Source organism: Linepithema humile, chromosome 4, assembly GCF_040581485.1.
Source record: "Linepithema humile isolate Giens D197 chromosome 4, Lhum_UNIL_v1.0, whole genome shotgun sequence".
Classification (NCBI taxonomy): domain Eukaryota; kingdom Metazoa; phylum Arthropoda; class Insecta; order Hymenoptera; family Formicidae; genus Linepithema; species Linepithema humile.
Window position 1 is genome coordinate 16,410,641 of NC_090131.1, and position 18,572 is coordinate 16,429,212.

Sequence of the window (18,572 nt, forward strand, 5' to 3'; positions counted from 1 at the left end):
CGAACTCAACGGCTTAACTAGCTGGCGTTCTCGCATTTTATTTTCCTCTCCTCTCCACCTCCCGCAGTATATTCGTCTATTAACGGAGCGATTAGTCGGCTCCTCTCGCTCATCTCGTATCGACCACAAGCGTGATTATTAACTGCCTCACATACGTAACTGTACACACCGCTGTAAGTAGAATTACGACGTTAAGATACGATCCGACAAGGGGTAAGGCGTTGACCAAGAAATACTAATCTTCTTCATATCCAATACCCATTAATATAATGTAATTAAATTAATATTTAATTATGTAATTAAATTAATATTTCGTGAAAGGATATATCTAAATACTGAATAATCTAAGTGGATTGAAACGTAATCGCGCGCAATAGTAAATCTTAATAGCAAAATTACATTGTAAAAAATTAATATAAAGTTAGCTGTAAAATTCTACACGTATGTAAATTTGCAGCTTGTAGATAAAATTAATTTTCTCTAATTTTTTTACAGTACAGGCAAGGATATACGATAATAATATAAACTTACTAGTAATTCTCGTGATAATTTCAAATAATTGCTATAAGTGTAATTAATTAAAATCTTTATAACAATTCGCGGAAAATGTCGATGCACCTGATATCGATGTATCAGCTGTTATCTAAAGTGTTTGAACTTCAACGACTTCTATCACATTTTGCGGATGTGTTCAATTGAGAAGAAAAAGAGAGCATTCCCCTTGCAGTTATTTCGATAAATTGCATTGTGCATTTCATCACGATGATAAACCAAGTCATGATGATAAATCAAATCAGCGAAAAAAATGGAAACGCTACCGTAATATTTACGTTTCTAAGATAGCGGGAGCTCGTTTAAGTAGTCGACACACTTTCCGTCCCTTGCCACTCATCTCTATGTATTATATACATATAATTGGCGCAATGATTAGTACTCTCAATCTGAAAGCGTGTTTATTAATCTCTTCACGAATGCGACTGTACACATCTTCAGTCCAAATGATTTCTCATCTCAGTTCACCGAAAGTGTAATCTATGTAGCAATAATGATACATCGTTTTGTATCTTCTAATTGGTAATCTAATTAATAATCCTCTTGAAAGCAACTATTCATGATGCATCTGTACATTCCACAATTGCTTTCTCATCAAATGCCGGAATGTTGATTCTTTCGCTTTGCCTTTATCTCGTGTGAGTATAAGAAAAATTCTAATCAGATTCTTATCTGACAAATATATCGCGAAAGGTGCGGGGTCTAGCCATACATCTCGCCGCGGAAAAGCCCCGTCACACGGCGCGATCGCGCATCGCATTCGTGCTACGCGTAGTCAATGACGCGCGGTAGATACTTCCCGGGCACTTCGTGGCTAAACATCCAGGCCGCCCGCGTCGTGAACTGAAGATGTTTGTTTGGCTTTCCCACGAAGAATGCCATGAAGCACTCTCGAAAGAGTGAGGCGACCGTGCACGTCGAGTGTCCGCGAGTTTCCGAGACCCGACACTTCGATCGCGCGTCGTCCCCAAGCACGTCGTGTAGACTACAGCTACGTTGTACTAGGCGCGGAGCGAAGTTGTACCAGTCGTATACCTGGACTTCGGAGAAACGGGCTTTACACGCGCATTATGTGACGTTTTTCCTCACCATATGTTATGCCGTGTTCACGGAGTACTCGCTTACGGAAATATAATGGTGAGATAAACCGCTGTACATCCTATCGTCCGCTACGCACGTCAAACAACGATAGCATACATATCTTTATACAAGCCTATCCTTCGTATAATAGTATAGATATGATAATTACGTTACTATTTGAATGAAGAAGTATCTTCGCGCTATAAGGAAGTGATTCAATAATCTCCGTAATGTCGTCACTCACAAAATATTATCAGCAAATTGTGTACCATTAATGCGCTATTTGTTTCTGATCGTGATATTTGTCAACGCGTTATCGCTGCAATAAAGCAGTTATGCAAAATCAAATGTTTCCTCCGCATCTATCTGTTTCGTGATTACACGATCTATAAAGTGGAGCAGACTGCACGGCCACACGCGTACGATCACGTAAGCAGCGTGCGCGCGATTATGAAACACTTTGTTATTTTAATCCTCTGCTCGGTACCGCCTTGTAAAATTAGTGAAGCCCAGAACGACATCGCGAACGAGATATCCAGTCGAGAACGAGTAGAAAATTGTGGAAAGAGCCGGGCAATCGAACAGACGTGAGTTCATGAATTTTTCAGGAGCCTCCGCGGGGTCGTCGTCACTGAAAGTCGATATCTGCGGCAGAAACGCCACTGTTTGGTCTCCGTTTCGATCTCTCTATCCGTCTTAAAGGATGTAAAGCCGTGATAACTGCGCGCGTAGATTCTCTCCTATGTAAAATAACTCTTCACCCCACATAAACTATATTTAGTATTGGAAGTAACCCAATAACATGTGTAGAACCTGTATAAACTTTCCCATACATTGCAATCTAAGTGCATAACGAGAAACCGAGAAACATTCAAGAAATATAACGATGAATTCTTGATATTTAATAGCGTCGAATACTTATTCTTTAATGAGAAAAGTCGTCAAAAAAAAATGAGATGTGCAAAGTTATTAATTATTCTGATATTTCACAATATTCATCGCAATATTTTCGTATATATTACAACTTTTAAATTTTTTGCGATTTACGTCTATTTTATTAACACACAAATTTCGTGAGTAAATTAACAGTAAAATGGCAATTGAGCAATGAATTACGTCAGAGCATTTATATCTTGTTTTACCTTCCATTCAATCTGCTTTTACGATTTTCCATTTTACGCTGGTAATTTTAGCAATGATAAGATCTAGCGTGCGGAATGAGTCTTATCTGAAAAGGTCGCCGCGGTGCATCGAATGAGTCAGCTCTCTTCTTGCGTTTAATAATTCAATGAAATAATCTATGAAAAGACTAAGCACATCTCCCTTCCGAGCCAGCTGAGATACAGTTCTCGCTAATACAAGCGGAAAGAGCGATAACATCAATCATCTAAATATTTAGTCTTGCGATCACTGACCTGGCCCAACAAGCCTGCTCATAGACGTGCCATTCGCAATCGCGCGGGATACGTCGAGGACAAGAAATCCTACGCGCGATACAGACGCGACGGCAACTGATGCAACACGCGCATACGCCGTCGAGGAAGGACGATAACGCACTAGGGTCGTTATCGCTCTCGTATCGTGTTACGAGACGATTCGCGATACAAACGCGTGTCCGAGTAGCCGTGCGCTCCTCACCCTTACTCAACGCCTTTACTGCTTCCACCTTGGATGCGGGTTATCCGCTTTGGATAGCCCGTAAACCCTATCTAAATCGTGTTTTTATCCGTCTATGATAGCGAAATCACGAAAACATTTGTGCGCAGAAATTATTGGAAATATTAAAGAATATACATGCGCTTGGAAATATTATAACTTTATTACACGCAGCAAAGGCTCGTGAATCATAGAAATTTATATTTACAGTAAAAATTACAGTATTAATTTTTATGTCGCGAAATTTTCACGTGTCTTTTATTTGATAATATATTAAATAAAAAACGTGGAATATAGAATAAATGACAAAATTTTCCAAAATAGAAAAATCATAAATTAAAGAAAACATCATTATCATAATTTATTTGAATAATTTTTCGCAGATTTCATTGAAAACACTTTGCAGTATTTTTAGAAGTACTTTATGTACTTGGCCTTATTCTATTAAACAGAACTTTGCGCAAGCATTCTTCGCAACTTCCGTAAAGCATACTTTCGACCTGAAAACGTGAGTTGCTCGCTTTCGCGAGGTGAACGCGGTACGTAATGCCGACATTTACATGAACGAATAAAATTGTCCGAGCGTAAGATCCGAAGCGTATCGCGCGCCGCGACGGCAACACCAGCGGCAAACGGCGAAGACTCAGCTTCTTTCGGCACCATCCCTCCAGAAGTTACGTGACAGGGCACCGAGTTCGACGCCCGGCCAGGAGGCGAGCTGGTGGAAACGCGGACAAAACAAGACGCGCTGGTCGCACGACAAGTCAGCGGAATAAAGTTTTCTCGGTAGCGGCGGTGGTGGTGGCGCCCGAAAACTTGTGAAAACTCCAAGTCTCCCTTGGACCTGGTTCGAAGGGGTTAGCACGGTATGGGGAGAGGGCGGACGCCGGTGGTGGCAATACTCTAAACTAAAGTCGATGGCCGCCGCTCTCGGGAGTTCTCCGGGTGGGTTGGGCGCGCACGATCAACTCGCCGAGTTCGATTTGTAAACAGGGCTCTCAATAATGGAAGATTGTTATAACCCGACCGGCACAGTCCCCACCGTGTATTCCGGATAAAGAGAAGTGGAAAGGGGGTGAGAATAATACGTGAACGAACTTCAACGCCGGACGACACTCGCGAGTGGAGTACTCTTCAACTGCGAAATGTCGTTCGGCGAAAGAGCTATCAGGTAGCGAGAGTAGCATGCGCGTAAAAATCGTTTCGTAAAAAAAAAAAAAAACACTTTATTATTTTTATATTATAATAATTTGATAATATAAAAATTTGCAATAATCGCGCTTCAAAAATATGCAACGACAAGTCGCACTTCTAAAATAGAAAATTTTAAAATCGGTAATGTAATGTAATTTTAACCCGATCGCAGCCACTTGCCCTTTCAATCGTAAAATAGATGTTGCTTTGAAAAAAAGGAGAAAAATATCAAACTCGCTCGAACGTCTCTAGGCGAGAGTAAAGCGATGATGGTTTTACAGCGTTCAACGTCATCGAATTAACCGCTAATCTCGACTCGCCCGGCCTCTCTATTTCATCTTCAGCGTACCTGTCATCGGCCGTGACGCTCCATTACGTAGCCACGGTAGAAAAGTTAATTGCCGTCGGGGCAGCCCCCACACCGAGACACTCATTAGGTAGCTCCAGAGACCCAGTGACGTCAGGCCTAGTAACGAGGATATGAGGGCCGACGACTCTCGTGTCGTTTACCCTTATGACCGCACGCATGGCGGTGGTCGATTCATTCGGACGATCCACAGTTTCCCGTTTCATTCATTTGCTACTTGGCCGTTCATTATGATTTACACGGTCATTAACGATACCAGCCGAATAAAGGGGGACAGGATAGGGAAAAAAGAGATTTACGCCATTTCGGAAGACATAGCTGCCCCGAGGATTATACTGCCCGCTTCATGGGTACGCAATCCATCGAGAAACAGACGAACTCTTTTACGAGCACTTTAGTTCGTTACTGCGACGAAATAGAATTCAAACTCATCACGGATCGCCTGGCCGCTTAATCGTGGCTGGTTAGCGAAACAACCGGAAGAATTTATTGGCACACGCATAAATCATCCATGCAAACGTCAGATTTTACAGCGCCAAGATTATTTCGTCGCGAGCACGAAGTACGTAGTACTCAACTATCACGCGCAAATGGAATATAAAAAGAACGATGAAAGCACTTAACTCGGACGTATTTAATTTAGCGATGATATTTTTACACGGATCGAAATTATTGAAAATAATGACGCAACTAGCAATACGGAATTCTAAATATCATCGAGAATTCTCGATTTCTTACGCATTCTCGCGCTCTCGTTCGCCTAACGGATCACTACACTCAAGAAACGGGCTGATTGACTTTTTAATTGGTGCCCCGCGCCCGGCAATTACGATCGTCGACCCTCTTATCCCTAGCACTCGTGCTCCGCGCGAGCGATCGCGAGCAGGCGTCGTGCCAGTTCGGCATAATACGCAAACTGGAAATCGCCGTACATGCGCGTCCTCGCCGCCCGACATCATTTACCGTGATCCGTGACGGACGACGCCCAACCACCTCGCTTTCATTCCGTCTTGTCACTAACTATGTTGGTTTTAGCCGGCGAGAGATGAGCTCAGCCTGATACGGCAGCGCCGGAGCAGGTGGACGGGGACAAAGCGACGTAAAAAGCCAAGAAAAAAGCCCGGGCATGCCGTACGGTTGACAACGCGAGATGTATGACAAGTTGTAAAACCGATCGGCGGCGTTGGCGCACAAAAGACCCGGGGGCCTTGAAACATCCGCGGTATCACTGATATTCATCGCTCGTAATAATTTCGCCAAAAATATAAAAAAAAAATATCTATTTCTCCTGAATAAAATTTAATCAAGGTTTTTCCCGTGATATTTTAATTCTACGTATTAAATGTGTCTTGGCAACCAAGTAACAAATTTAATTTCAGCTAAAAGGCGCATCTAAAATTAAATGTATAAGATTTTTGTTATCTATCTCCGCTCGATACTCAATTCGCCAAAGCCCTTTAATTATCAATGTAAAATAACTTCATAATTAGACCTTCCACGTAATATGGGCTCGATGTAGTATCAAGATATCGTAAGCATCCCTACTTATCCCTCACGTGCGAGCGATTAAGTTCCCGGGATCCCCGTACGTGCCTGCGCATCCACGCAGCGCGAAACGAAAGAGTTGATTTATTAGTGCGACGAAATGATCCTCATTACGCCGCGCTCGTCTTCTCGACCGACCGGATTCCTGATTCGAACACCCGCCGTCCGTCTCGCGGCCCTCGAATCGTTTTTAACATTGGTATCACTGCGTGCTCCTGATCACATTAAAATTATCGTGTAAGCGACGATTTCGTATAATTGCCATATACGTTATAAACTTTCCAAAGCTTATTAGATACGACGGTGCGATAAGCGCGCGTGTAAACAGTTTCTCACGCCGTGACGAATTGCCGTGAATATTTAATTAAAAATTTAGGACGAACGCTACGGTAAATTAAGCTACATTTTGACACAATGCTCTCATTTCATGTATTTCTCATGCGTTATAGTAGAAATCCTTAATGACTGAATCTTTTCTTACGGTTAATCATATTGCAATAAAAGATCCTTTTAATTTTTGCGGCGGTCACCGCAACACGCGTGACAATCAATTACGAGCGTTGAGTGTTGTTCTGTCACGTATCGAGGAACAATGAGCGTGAATTTTCGGTCGCGCGGGAACGCGTAGGCAGATTGACGCGAACGAGCTCCGTTATTTCGCGAGGGTGGAAACCGAATATTCATGCGGCCTCTTTCGCACACGAGCCGCGCGTGTGTTTACGTGAATGGATACGCGCGTGGCGGTCCATACGCTTCTTTCGCGGCTGAATCTTGGATGTTTCCCAGAGAGGCGACATTAAAAGTGCAATAACCTGGTCTCGATGTGCCCCGCGCTCGTTCGGTTAACGACCGTCAACGATGGTTGGATCGAAAATCTTGGTACGAATCGAGATAGGTAATAAAAAAGGCGCGCAGACGTATGTCGTATGAAAAGACGATTCTGCCGTCGTAATTATTGCCATTGAGAAACCTCAATGAACGCGTCGCGAAGGATGTCGACTTTTGCCCGCCGCGGTGTGTACGGACCGTCGAGTCGATTCGGTCGCGACCATCGATCATCCTTACGACTTTATGGATTTCGGTCCACGCGATTTACTTCCTTCTTCGATAATAGTGGACTTTATACTTTGTCACCGGGTGCAAATTCAATCGCGGTTGAATGCCCCGAATAAATACGTTATGAGCGACCGCGATCGATTTACCAAGTCGTTCGGAAAGTGGAAGACGGTAAAATAAAAAGCAGGTTCATGGAAGGAAATATTCAAAAAGGGCGAGAGAGATTATTCATGATATTCGTGTACGTATTTAGCTTATCGATCCTCCGATGCACTTTGGACAAATATATCACTGAATGGGGAATAATAAAGCTATGTATATCTCTTGCGAAAACGAGGCCGCGGTGTCCTTTTAATTATTACGCAGCTCTTAATTAAACATTGCCCACGTATTCGAGAGAGTAATCATTTAACGCTGATTTAATCATTCTAATATTGATCTTTTCTTCTTGATTTTAAACGTTATACATTTCACGGAAAAGTTCACAAAGCGCAACTGATATCGCGAGTACACGAAATTGGAGCATCTTTAAATGTGTGTGAAATATACTCAGGTAGCCTACCGCCCAAGTTGCGCACGAGGGAGAAACGGGAGCGTTCTCGCTCCCACGAGCAGAACTCCGTCCCTCTTTCCGCGAGAACCGTGCTCTTGCTCGGGGCGAACACGCAATTCTGAAGGATTAGACGTCACCTTACACCCGTTCGGCTTATGTCCCGTAACGTACACCGGATGTAGAAATGTCCTGAGCCAGCGCATTGCTTTACCCGCCACTACCTGGTAGCAATAGTAGCGCTCAGCCGCCCTCGCCTCCGCCGCCGCTTGCCATGGCTGGAGCACACTCGATTTTCGCCTCGAGGTTAAAACTCAATCCGACCGATGAGGGCCTGACGCCGACTGTCACGCACAAAGCACGAACAAATTAACTGCTACGCACGATCGTTTATACCGTCTTGGACACGGTTCCTGGAAGTGCAGTGCATTTTTGCAATCTTCGCACAAAGTAAATGCATTAGTAAACCACAATAAAAATTTTTCAGTAATTTTCTACGTTTAAGTGGAACATACAAAATTTTGGTCATTTTTGTTATTTAATATTTATTATTTAAAATTAATAGAAAATTATAAAATAGATGAAAAATTATCCATGAGTAATCATTTACAAGTGCAATTTGTAGAAGAATTGAAATTCTTTTAAATATATTTATCGTTTATTAAAAAGAGCCAGTTGGCAATTATTCGCGCCAATGTTTCAATCGTTAACACCTGCAAAGATTGCGATAAACGTCCGCGACATAAATGCGGCGAAAATAATTCCATGCGGTCTTAGTGTTCATTGTATAACAATGTGGCTTCACACTGCCATTGACACTCCGCGAATGCAATTTCTCTTAAATATCGATTTCGATGCGAGCCGTAACACGTGTTATCGCAGATTGTACGCGGCAGGCTTACGTACACGTACGATTCTCTCTGCCAGACTCCCAAGCAATTCCCTCGTGCGAACCGAGAGAGTGAGTACCTACGTGTGTACAGGGAGAGTAAGTACCGGACTTATGTACGCACACGGTACACGCGGCGTTAGATTACTTTCATGCCGTGTTTGTCGTGCGGTCGGACCTGCCAGTTCGCGATTGCGGGTGATTTCCACGACGTTAAGCCGTTGTTCGGACCTTTACGTCGTTCAAACGACAGCAAGATTTAACTCTTGTATTAAAAAAAAACCAATCGAAGTAAACTACAGCATTCTGATGTTTTGCAAAAAATAATAAATTTAAACTGTTTGGATTTTTAACGGGAAAAAGTTGTTTTAGTAGCAATAAAAAGCGAAGAAATTTTAGATAAAATTACGAAATGCATACAAATTGTTAAGAAAATTTTAAGAAAATAATGACACTTCGTAGGAGCAGAGCGACGGCATCAATGGTGCCATTATTAAGTGGAAGCCCAACTATCTCTACACGTTTATTGCTTCGGAGTAGATAAACGATTCAAAAGCACTGAACAGTGTACCTGCCGCAGTCGGAGGGCAGTTCTGCTTGTCAGCGAATGCCTTCACTTAACACGTTATCGTACCTAATAATTGACCAAATTATCGATAAGAGGCTGTTAGGAAAATCACACTCACACTCTCAACCGTTAAGCTAGTCTGCTTGGAAACATCAGAATGTTCGTCCCTCACTCAGGCATGTTGATATCGATGATTTGTTTGTTAAATGTAAAAAAGTTAAAGTAGTTTCATAATCAAGATACAATTAAAATAGTTATAAAAAATAACAAAAAATGTTAATAATTAATGCAAAAAAAAACCTAAAAAATTCGAAATAAACATGTATATTTGTTTTGCTTCAATGATATTTTTGCTCGCAAGATATCTGATCTCAATTAACAAGATCACTGATTATCCAGACAAGTATCTTGCTTTTACTAGAATATCAATAAAAATATATCAAAACAATCGCGAGGCCTGCTCGCCTTTCGTTTGTTATTCATTTCTGCGATAATCAAAAGCACATAAAAGTTCAGTTCTATATAAAGAATCGGGCTCAAAGCCCGCTTACTTCTACGAGTTCGATTTTAGTATCAAACAAGTAGAAAGCTCAAGGATTTTATGTTCAGAGAGATATATATCCATTTGTCCGATGAAACCCTGTCGCAATAGTATTCGATATCAAACTGTGACAGAAGACAGATAATATCATTACCGCGACCTTGTTTTCCCTGATTGGATTGTAGCCGCATCTATATCTATATGAATACTATTCGTACTACACTATACAATCGACACCAATAGCAAATGCAAGAATATCTTGCCAGTTTTATATTCCACCAGTTGCTCTTCATTCCGCATTAATATAATAACTCAGTAAAATACAATTTTAAATAAATCAAAATATTTTCTCCGTAAATATACATTTAGAGATATTTCGCTATTTTAAATATTCTCCCCAGACACTTTGTTAAACGTATTATAAGCGGTAATTTTCACAGAAATCGTCTAAAATGATTAGGGATAATTTGCATAACTTGCACAAAATTACACGAAAGTGACATTCACTGTAAGAAATAATACATGTTACAATACCTACAATTTACGTCTACGTAAAAAAAGAAAAAAAATATATTTACATATGCGCTGTTGCAATTTCATGTGTGTACCGCAGCTCGCGAGTGTGCTTGAAAAGTGCTTTTACCAGGAAAAACGGTGCAACCGGGCCTGAAATGCCTGCGTCACGCATTTCTTTAATGAGACCTAAGCATATGGACCAAAGTGCATTATGTGCAGCCACCGGCCGCTAAAATCTTTCTTGTGTTCACTTATTATTCATGTTAGCACACGTGTCGTCGGAGATTTACAATGTTTGCGCGTCGCGGCGTAGGTCGAGCTTCGTTACCTGGCGTCGTGCTCCGTTCGATAGGCACCGATCGACCGCAGCGCGAGGAAAAATTCGCAAGAATTTCTCGTAAGAGATAAATGCTAATTTTCGAGCGGCAATAAAGCGCCACCGTTATGTTCTCTGGTTCGCATAAACGGCATAAAATGTCTAATTTTAGCGGTGCGTCACTAATGTGCAATATTTAGGGTCGTGGCTGCGGGATAATCGAAGGGAAAGTCCAATTATCCTGGCTAAGCGCCTGTTGTCAATCTGCTCGAAACTCGTCGCATTCGTGCGACGTGGACGCGCGAAAGTCGCGTTCGCCCATTATTGGGAAATACGATAAAATCCAATGAGTCGTGAAAGGTCCCAGAGCCACGCGGCTTATGACCGTGCGAATTATTGCCGCTCGAAAATGCAACGAACGCTGTCACTCATGTTAGAGCAGGGCGGTAATTCCGTGCAATTCAAAGCGAATACCATACAGCGTAAAATGAACGACCCGTGTTTATGCGTTACGCCGCCCTGCACGCGCGCGTTCCTTTTGCCGAAGTAAACGAAGTATCGAAAATGCGCCGGTGATTATAGGGATCGCAACCGCGGCAGAATAAATCGGAATGCAGATAATGGTCTCGCGCGAAATCTACCATATAATCTCGCGGGACAAAGAAAAACGCTTACGGCGCGCGATCGAAAGTCGTCAATTTGTCATTGATAGCGAAAGGCATTAATCGCTTTTCAACGACTGATCGAACGCGAAGCGTAACGGCTCGCGAGAAGGATAGAGAAGGGGCGAAGAGGACAAGAGAGACTTGCGTAAAGTCGAAAAAAAGGAGAGTATAGAAGCATCAGACCGAATGTCGTTGCTTAATCGCGAGGGGGCTCATCCAAAAAGCATTTTAATTACGCGCTTTTCTTATCTAAAATATGCCACGTTATCGCAGCCGCATCGTCTGATTCTCTCGCTGACAACTCGCCACCTCGCGATAACCAAAGTGGTGGAATTCCATGATCGAGTGTTTACTCAATCATAAGCGAATGATCTCGTACATATGGCCTGCCGGTTTCCTATATCGATCGAGTACAGGACGATCCATCGCGACAGTGTGTCGCCAACAAAATCGAAACCTACAGATCTCCGATAAATCAGAGTGTCCCACTTGATGATTCGAAAGTCCAGTCGATATTTTTTAGCTCGTGCGGGATGCTCAGATTAGCATCTTGAAAATTCTCATTACTTAAGATCGAGGATTAAATCGCGGCGAAATTTTCCCGTACAAAAGATATTAGCCGAGTGTTATGTAAATAAGGTTTTTTATCTAATTAGTATATTAATTTGTATTTAAATTAATATCCGCGGATCTTTGCAAAGGCAATCAGCTAGAAAATTATTTACAATAAAATATGTAGTACGTCGTTAAAATATTAACGTAATAAAATTCACTGCACGTGTAGAGCAAAATTAAAATTTGCAGAAAAAATTAAAAAATGCTAAAAATAAAAAGGAATAGAATAGAACTGGATGTGCGCATAGCTGCAAACGGGTCGCCGTGAAATCACGCGTGAATTCCCCTATCTAGCGCGAGCAGCCGTTGGCTTAAAAGGGTATAGCTTTTCGTTAACCGACTGCAAATCGTGTCAAGGCCCCTTCGCTCACGCTCATCTGCAGGGGTTACTGGTCCGACGTGACAAAGGGTTGTCGCGCGCATCGCGGTTGAGTACCGCTGCTCGGGACCGTTATGCACCAGCAGCAGCACTGCAAATAAATTAAAAGTGATACCTCAAGCTGAAAACTTTCCTTTCTTCGAACGTTTCATAAATTAAAATACAATCTCGTTCGAAGGTATCGAAAGCGATTATGATGCAAATCACCGTCGGAAGAATGGCCGCGCTCGCGTATGCATATAGGGAAGAAGGGCCCTGGAGGAGGAATCAGTATTCTCCCTTAAACTATCCCAGTAGCACACACTGCGCTCGCAATGGATACCGTTATACAAGCGCCGTCACATCCACAAAGTACGACTTGTCTCTTGCCGTATTTGATCATAACTGCATTTTAAAATCGACAAGCGCTTTTTTTCCAGGCCAAAGCCCACTTGTCGTTTTACTGCCCGCTGTCGCTTCCACGAAAAAGTTTGCGTCTCAATGGACGCAACCTTTTTTTTTTTTTTCCTTGGGCGAAGCCTACTTTACTCGTCGACAAACAATTTCAAGCGAGATCGTGTTACGCCCGCGCGTCTAACTGCATCTTAATATCGGCGCGCTTTTGGCCGAATGAAATTTACTCGTGGCATTCCTGCTGTATAGCACTGCTATTATCACAAAAGAGTCCAATCTACGGACGATTCAATCGACTAAACTCGCGGCGTATCGGCACGTTTAATCTAAATGAAATCTTAAAACCGATTCGTGGTTACTGCAGCGACGCGCTCGGTCAAGGAACAATTTCAGCTCGCGTGCATATTGGAAAACGATAAGCTACGAGCTGTGAGCCGTGAAGAGCGGAGCGGCTTATTTATTAAAGAAAATTTAACGAGAAATTTAATAGTACATAATTTCTGTTAATAGACAAAATCATTTTGTAAAATCTAAGCATAATTTTACTATCATTTTCGTACTATTGCGTCAGCTTTCTCGAAATTATCGAGCCGCACATGTTTGTTTCATATCCAATTTTGTTTAATAAACGAGCTTATCGCTCTCGGCTTACGTCTCGTCGTTTATCCGTCGCCAAAGTGCAGACGAACTTTTGCGCGCCAAGTCCGTAGCGAAACGCGCCGGCGTGTCGTGATCCAGGCGTGTGGGAACTTACATTTGGTTCCGCGTTAGACGACGTGGATTGACGAGATCGTGAAGGAACCGCGTGATCCGAAGCGGACGTCATCCCAGTATTCGTGTACGAGTACCTTTGTCAGCTCGGAGCCAGGATCATTCACCGCCGTCGTCGTCGTCGCTTACGCACCCGCGCGCGACCACTACTATCACACAATAACAACAATCAACAACAAACACACCGCACGCAGCACCAGGACACCACGAATCACGCGGGGAACAACGGGCGGTGTATCTTTTGTACGATCCTCGAATCGCAAGGGTGATACGAATCGAAGGGGGATCGTTCAAGTGTCGGTGTAATGCAACGGGGATGCTGGGATCATCCTTCCACCCGTTCCCGTCGGAGTCATCTTAATTCGCGATCGATTGGCGCGCGGCTTGATCAAGATATAACAGCGAGGCGGCGCGCCTCCTCGTGGCAATCCGACGGACGGTGTCGAAGGAACAATGTTACTTTTCTTTCGCTCTCGTTTTCTTTGATTAAAAAGACACTCACGTGCTAAAAGTGAGACGCATCCAGGCGCGTTGCGTCAGCAGCGTCGACGCATTGCGTCGGGCTGGCCTCCGGAAGCTGCTTTTAAAATCCTCGCATCTAACGACACCGCTGTTCCTTTATCACTTTGCCTGCCAGTGACGCGGAAACACACTTCTCGATCGATCCCTCCGATCGATAGCACTTGATCGTTCACACAATGTTACGTGCACTATTCGCGTGTTCGACTTCGCTCGACGGCCGAACGACGAGTGAAACTTGGAAACTGTGCTCGAGAAACTAAACGCTCACGTTGCACCGTCGCGCGTCTGCGGCACTGCTCGCCGTACTGCGGCACAGGCACACAGGTATCGATGCTATTGGCTAGTGTGAAACGTGTAAGCGCGGCAGAGAGCTACAGGTATCTGCAACACGTCTGTTATACAAGACAATGCTATATATCCAGATCGACCATGTGTGGACGAGTCGTCTGGTCTCGCGCGAAACCTCTCATCCGCGCGCTCATGCGATTCCACCCCCCGAGTGGAGTGAGCGATGACAACACGCGATTACGTTCTCAAGACCGGCGGCGACGGCGAGCGACGGTATAGTAGGCGACGGGCAAAACGTCGTAGCACCGTCGCGGTAGCAGCGTCGTGGTGGCAGTGTGTCACAGTTTCACGGACTTGGAAGCGCGCCAAGCATTACTGTCGTCACGAGGAGAGTCGCGACAGGACCGGTGTGGGCAGCGGACACACTTTTGGCGGGGGCGAGAACGCCGGCGCGGCGCCCCTCTCAGCGCGACGAGCGGATCAAACCCTCCGTGACGATCGGCACCCTTCTCCGCGTCTCGCAGAGAACAGAACGAGCCGGCGGGATCGCGCGCGCAAGGTACAACCGGCCGCGGTGCGCCGACGGAGACGTAATATCCAGGACACGCAACAATTTCGCACCGGCGCCGACGGCAACGACACACGACAACCGTAGCACGCGTAGCGCGACAGTATACAACAACGAACGGTGCCGCTGCTTGTGTATCCCGACGGCTCGGAGGCGCGCAAGTCAGCCCCACTAGTGTTCTCTCGTCGCTTACCTGGCCGCTGCCCTGCCGCCGTCGCTCGCCTAGAGCGTACCCCCTCCGCTCTCTCGCCACCCCTCCACTCGTATCGTACACGAGGCTGCCCCTCCATCGACAGGCTCGCTCTTCCCCACCCCTCCCGTCCCTCCTACTATCCCCCGTGCGGCGTGCACTCCACGAACGAACGCCCCCGCCTGCCGCGCAACCCTACTTCTGCCTCATGCACCGTATTCTTTTATAGTGAAATGATATGGAAACGCGTCGTCCGTGTGTGGGCATGTGTGTGTGTGTGTGTGTGTGTGTGTTATTGCTCAGCCGGGGAAAAGGTTGCGGCGATTTCATGGCGACACGTGGCGTGTCAACCCTTGCGTGCTCCCACCGGCCGCACACCCTAGGAATAGCATCGCGGAATGGAGCCACTTGTTTTAGCTCTCTCTCGTGGGTCTCTCTTGGAATAATTATGCTTTCGCAAATTCTGCCCGTACTTTTCAGTTTCGGAAGAGTTTTCGCGCTTCCAGCAGAAATAGGTGCATCGCGTTCCTCGATTTATATCTAGCCTCTTTTTATCGGTTTCCTATCTGCCATTCTCCATCGACTATCACCAAAAAAAAAAAAAAATTGCAACGCGGTGTGTTATTTTATAAGCTATTACACACGCTCGTTATCAGATATATTCTTAGCACAGATTGGGTTATTATCTTCTCGATACTCGATAAATTCGCTTGGGCAGTCGTTGACTCGCTGCGTCCTCGAAACGTTTAAAAACAGCATGGTGACGTCGGCGCACAAATCTCGCCGATACCACACACAATCCTGCCGTCGGAATATTTTTTCTGAATGGCCCAAGTTCTCTCCAGCCGCTCTCCTCGCTCTTTCTCATCCGCGGAATATCCTTCCTGCCGTGCATCGGTTTCTCCGCAGCTGGCGTCGCTATCCGAACGTTTTACACACTCGCATTTTTGAATCATCACGCAACACACTCGACGCACAATAACTTAAAGGTCACTTTATAACAGCTGGACAATCCGCGGATCGAAAGTGCGCGAGCGTCAATAGCGGCGACACGTGAGAAAGACCGCAGCTTGTCGTCGCCACGGCGAGCAGGCGTGTCGGCGCGTATTTCTGCGCGCGCGGCGAGTCCGCGCCATTCGCGCACGATTTATTTATCTCTTTTTATTACTTTCATTTCGCCGCCGGGATGTGACGGCCAGGCGGTGTATAAATTACGGTACGCGGCATATCGGCTTGTGGTATTCCGCCGCGCTGACTCGTACGTGTCCGGCGACGGTGACGAGCGCACGGTTACGCAATCCCCGCGAGCCGAGAACCGGAGATTTGTTTTTCTAAGTGAGTCAACGGCACGGCATATTATTTTAATATATTTCAATGAATGTCGGAGTTGCACCATTCACAAGGCACTCAAGGACTTTTTCGTGGTACACGTGTGGATTTCGCGTCGTCCGCCCGCGACGAGGTAAATCGAGATGCCAGCGGCACAAAGACGGCGAGGAGGAAAAAAAAAAACAATTCGCGAAAAGAATGTGGCTCATCTCTTCACGGCGCGAGTGAGAATGAGGCACTGATGGACGAACCGTGGCAGCGTCACGAACGCGCCGAACGCAACGAGATAATTAATTATCAATCGAACCGACCGCCGATTATTCCTGACGCGCACGCGGTTGTCCCCGTTGACGCAATTGTGTCGTTCGTTTTGCCTCGATAGCGGCAAGGAATCAGCATCCGCCGACCGGGAACGCCGCGTTCCTGCGCTTTGCTTACGCTGCGCTATTAAATGCGTGTTCAACGCGGTTTCCATATCCGAGATGACGCCCGACGGCGTGTAGATAGCCCATGATAATGTTAGCATTATAGAACATATTGTGCGACATGCACATTCAACAGTGTCATGATAACTGGAGTCTCGGCAAAGCAAACTTCAAGGGTGCAAGCGATAAAATCTTGTTCCGCAGTTAATCTCGAGTGTGCAATGTAATCGGCAACTTATTTATTAAAATATTTTATGTTACAGCTTCTCCAAATTGTGTGAAAAAATATTCACATAATCAAAGTTTTATTCGTGAAAAATTGACTGCAAATTTTCTAGAACTAGCATTATAAAAGTAATATATTCTTTAAAAAATACGTAATATAAAACGAAACATTTTATACCGAATGTGAATATTTTTAAAAAAACACAGATTGAAATATCTTTCGATAATAAACGTCTTTTTGGAACGCAGCACTTAATTTTTAAATCGTTATCAGGTCACCTTAATTAGGTTTGCTCGCGCCAGACGATTAACCGATAAGTGAGCGCTATTTTACATTTTATGAGATTCAGTCCGTCGTCCCTTTTCGACTACACCAAAGTTCCGACTACACGTCGCCAAATCTTGCCACAAGTGGCCTAATTCATCGAACGCCGACGAAGTATCGCGTGGGAGAACGTCGGCGCCTTTTAGGACCGTATCTCGCGGGCAGCTGCCCTTCGATGCACGCAGTGTAAAATCCTTTTTCACGCGTGAGCGACTGGTACTGTTGCATAACAAGGCATGTAACACGCTTTATCTCTTTCATTTTTTACAACAAATTTTTGTACAATTTACTAGATGAATCATAATCATGCTTCAACAGACAAATAAAGAATCTTAATTGATTTTTATACTATTTATAAATATAATCTGATCAAAAATAGAGATGTATTCGAACAGAAATGAATTTTATCCTGCAGAAAAAGACTGAGAAAGTGGCCTTAATATTTTGTTAGCGTGGCCACCAATGTGTACGGTACTGAAAGTCGGTAGGTTTGATCGTTACAAAGCGCTTCTACCTATTTGAATTAATCTGTACCATCTGTGTTGAGCTACCTACGCTACACGTTGCACCATTTAGGAGTTATTTTAGAAAAACTCACTTCACACACACACACACACACACACACACACACACACACACACACATACGTTAGTAGAAAAAGAAACGAGTGACGATCTTTGTAGCGCATGGACAAGGGTGAATCGGGATTCTCGCTTAATTATCAAAGGCGACAAGTGCCGGTGCTACGGGCTAAATTCACCAGAAACCTGCTTCGAGATACCTGAGGCCAACGTTGGCGTAAATCATAGAACAATAGGGTAGGACCTTTGTTCATCGACCGGAGCGGAAATCTCCCTCAGAGAAGATACCTTTGCCTCGCTCGTCTACGTTTTCAAGGGAAGATCACGAGGCGTCATTCAACAAAATCCTCGATCTCGATATCGGATTCACGAATTTATACACGTAAGGCCTTATCATCGATCTGCATCGAGCAATCGAATCGTGAAGGAGAAAAAAAGTCAACGGTCGATTTTTGATAAACTAATC

The 18,572-nt window shown here is 44.4% G+C and overlaps 1 protein-coding gene across 5 annotated transcripts in view; it reads right to left on the reverse strand.

Moving 5' to 3' along the window:
- ths (thisbe) overlaps positions 1–18,572 on the reverse strand; it is a 119,760-nt gene that overhangs the window by 42,277 nt on the left and 58,911 nt on the right. The window contains exon 1 of one of the 5 annotated variants that reach the window (XM_012367097.2): positions 14,156–16,733. The exons of 3 other annotated variants lie outside the window; for them this stretch is intronic. In XM_012367097.2, the coding sequence (XP_012222520.1) occupies positions 14,156–14,175 (20 nt within the window). In that variant the 5' untranslated portion in view covers positions 14,176–16,733. Of the gene's footprint in view, positions 1–13,636; positions 16,734–18,572 lie in introns of those variants that run through there. One more of the 5 variants, XM_012367101.2, reaches the window with a different exon arrangement.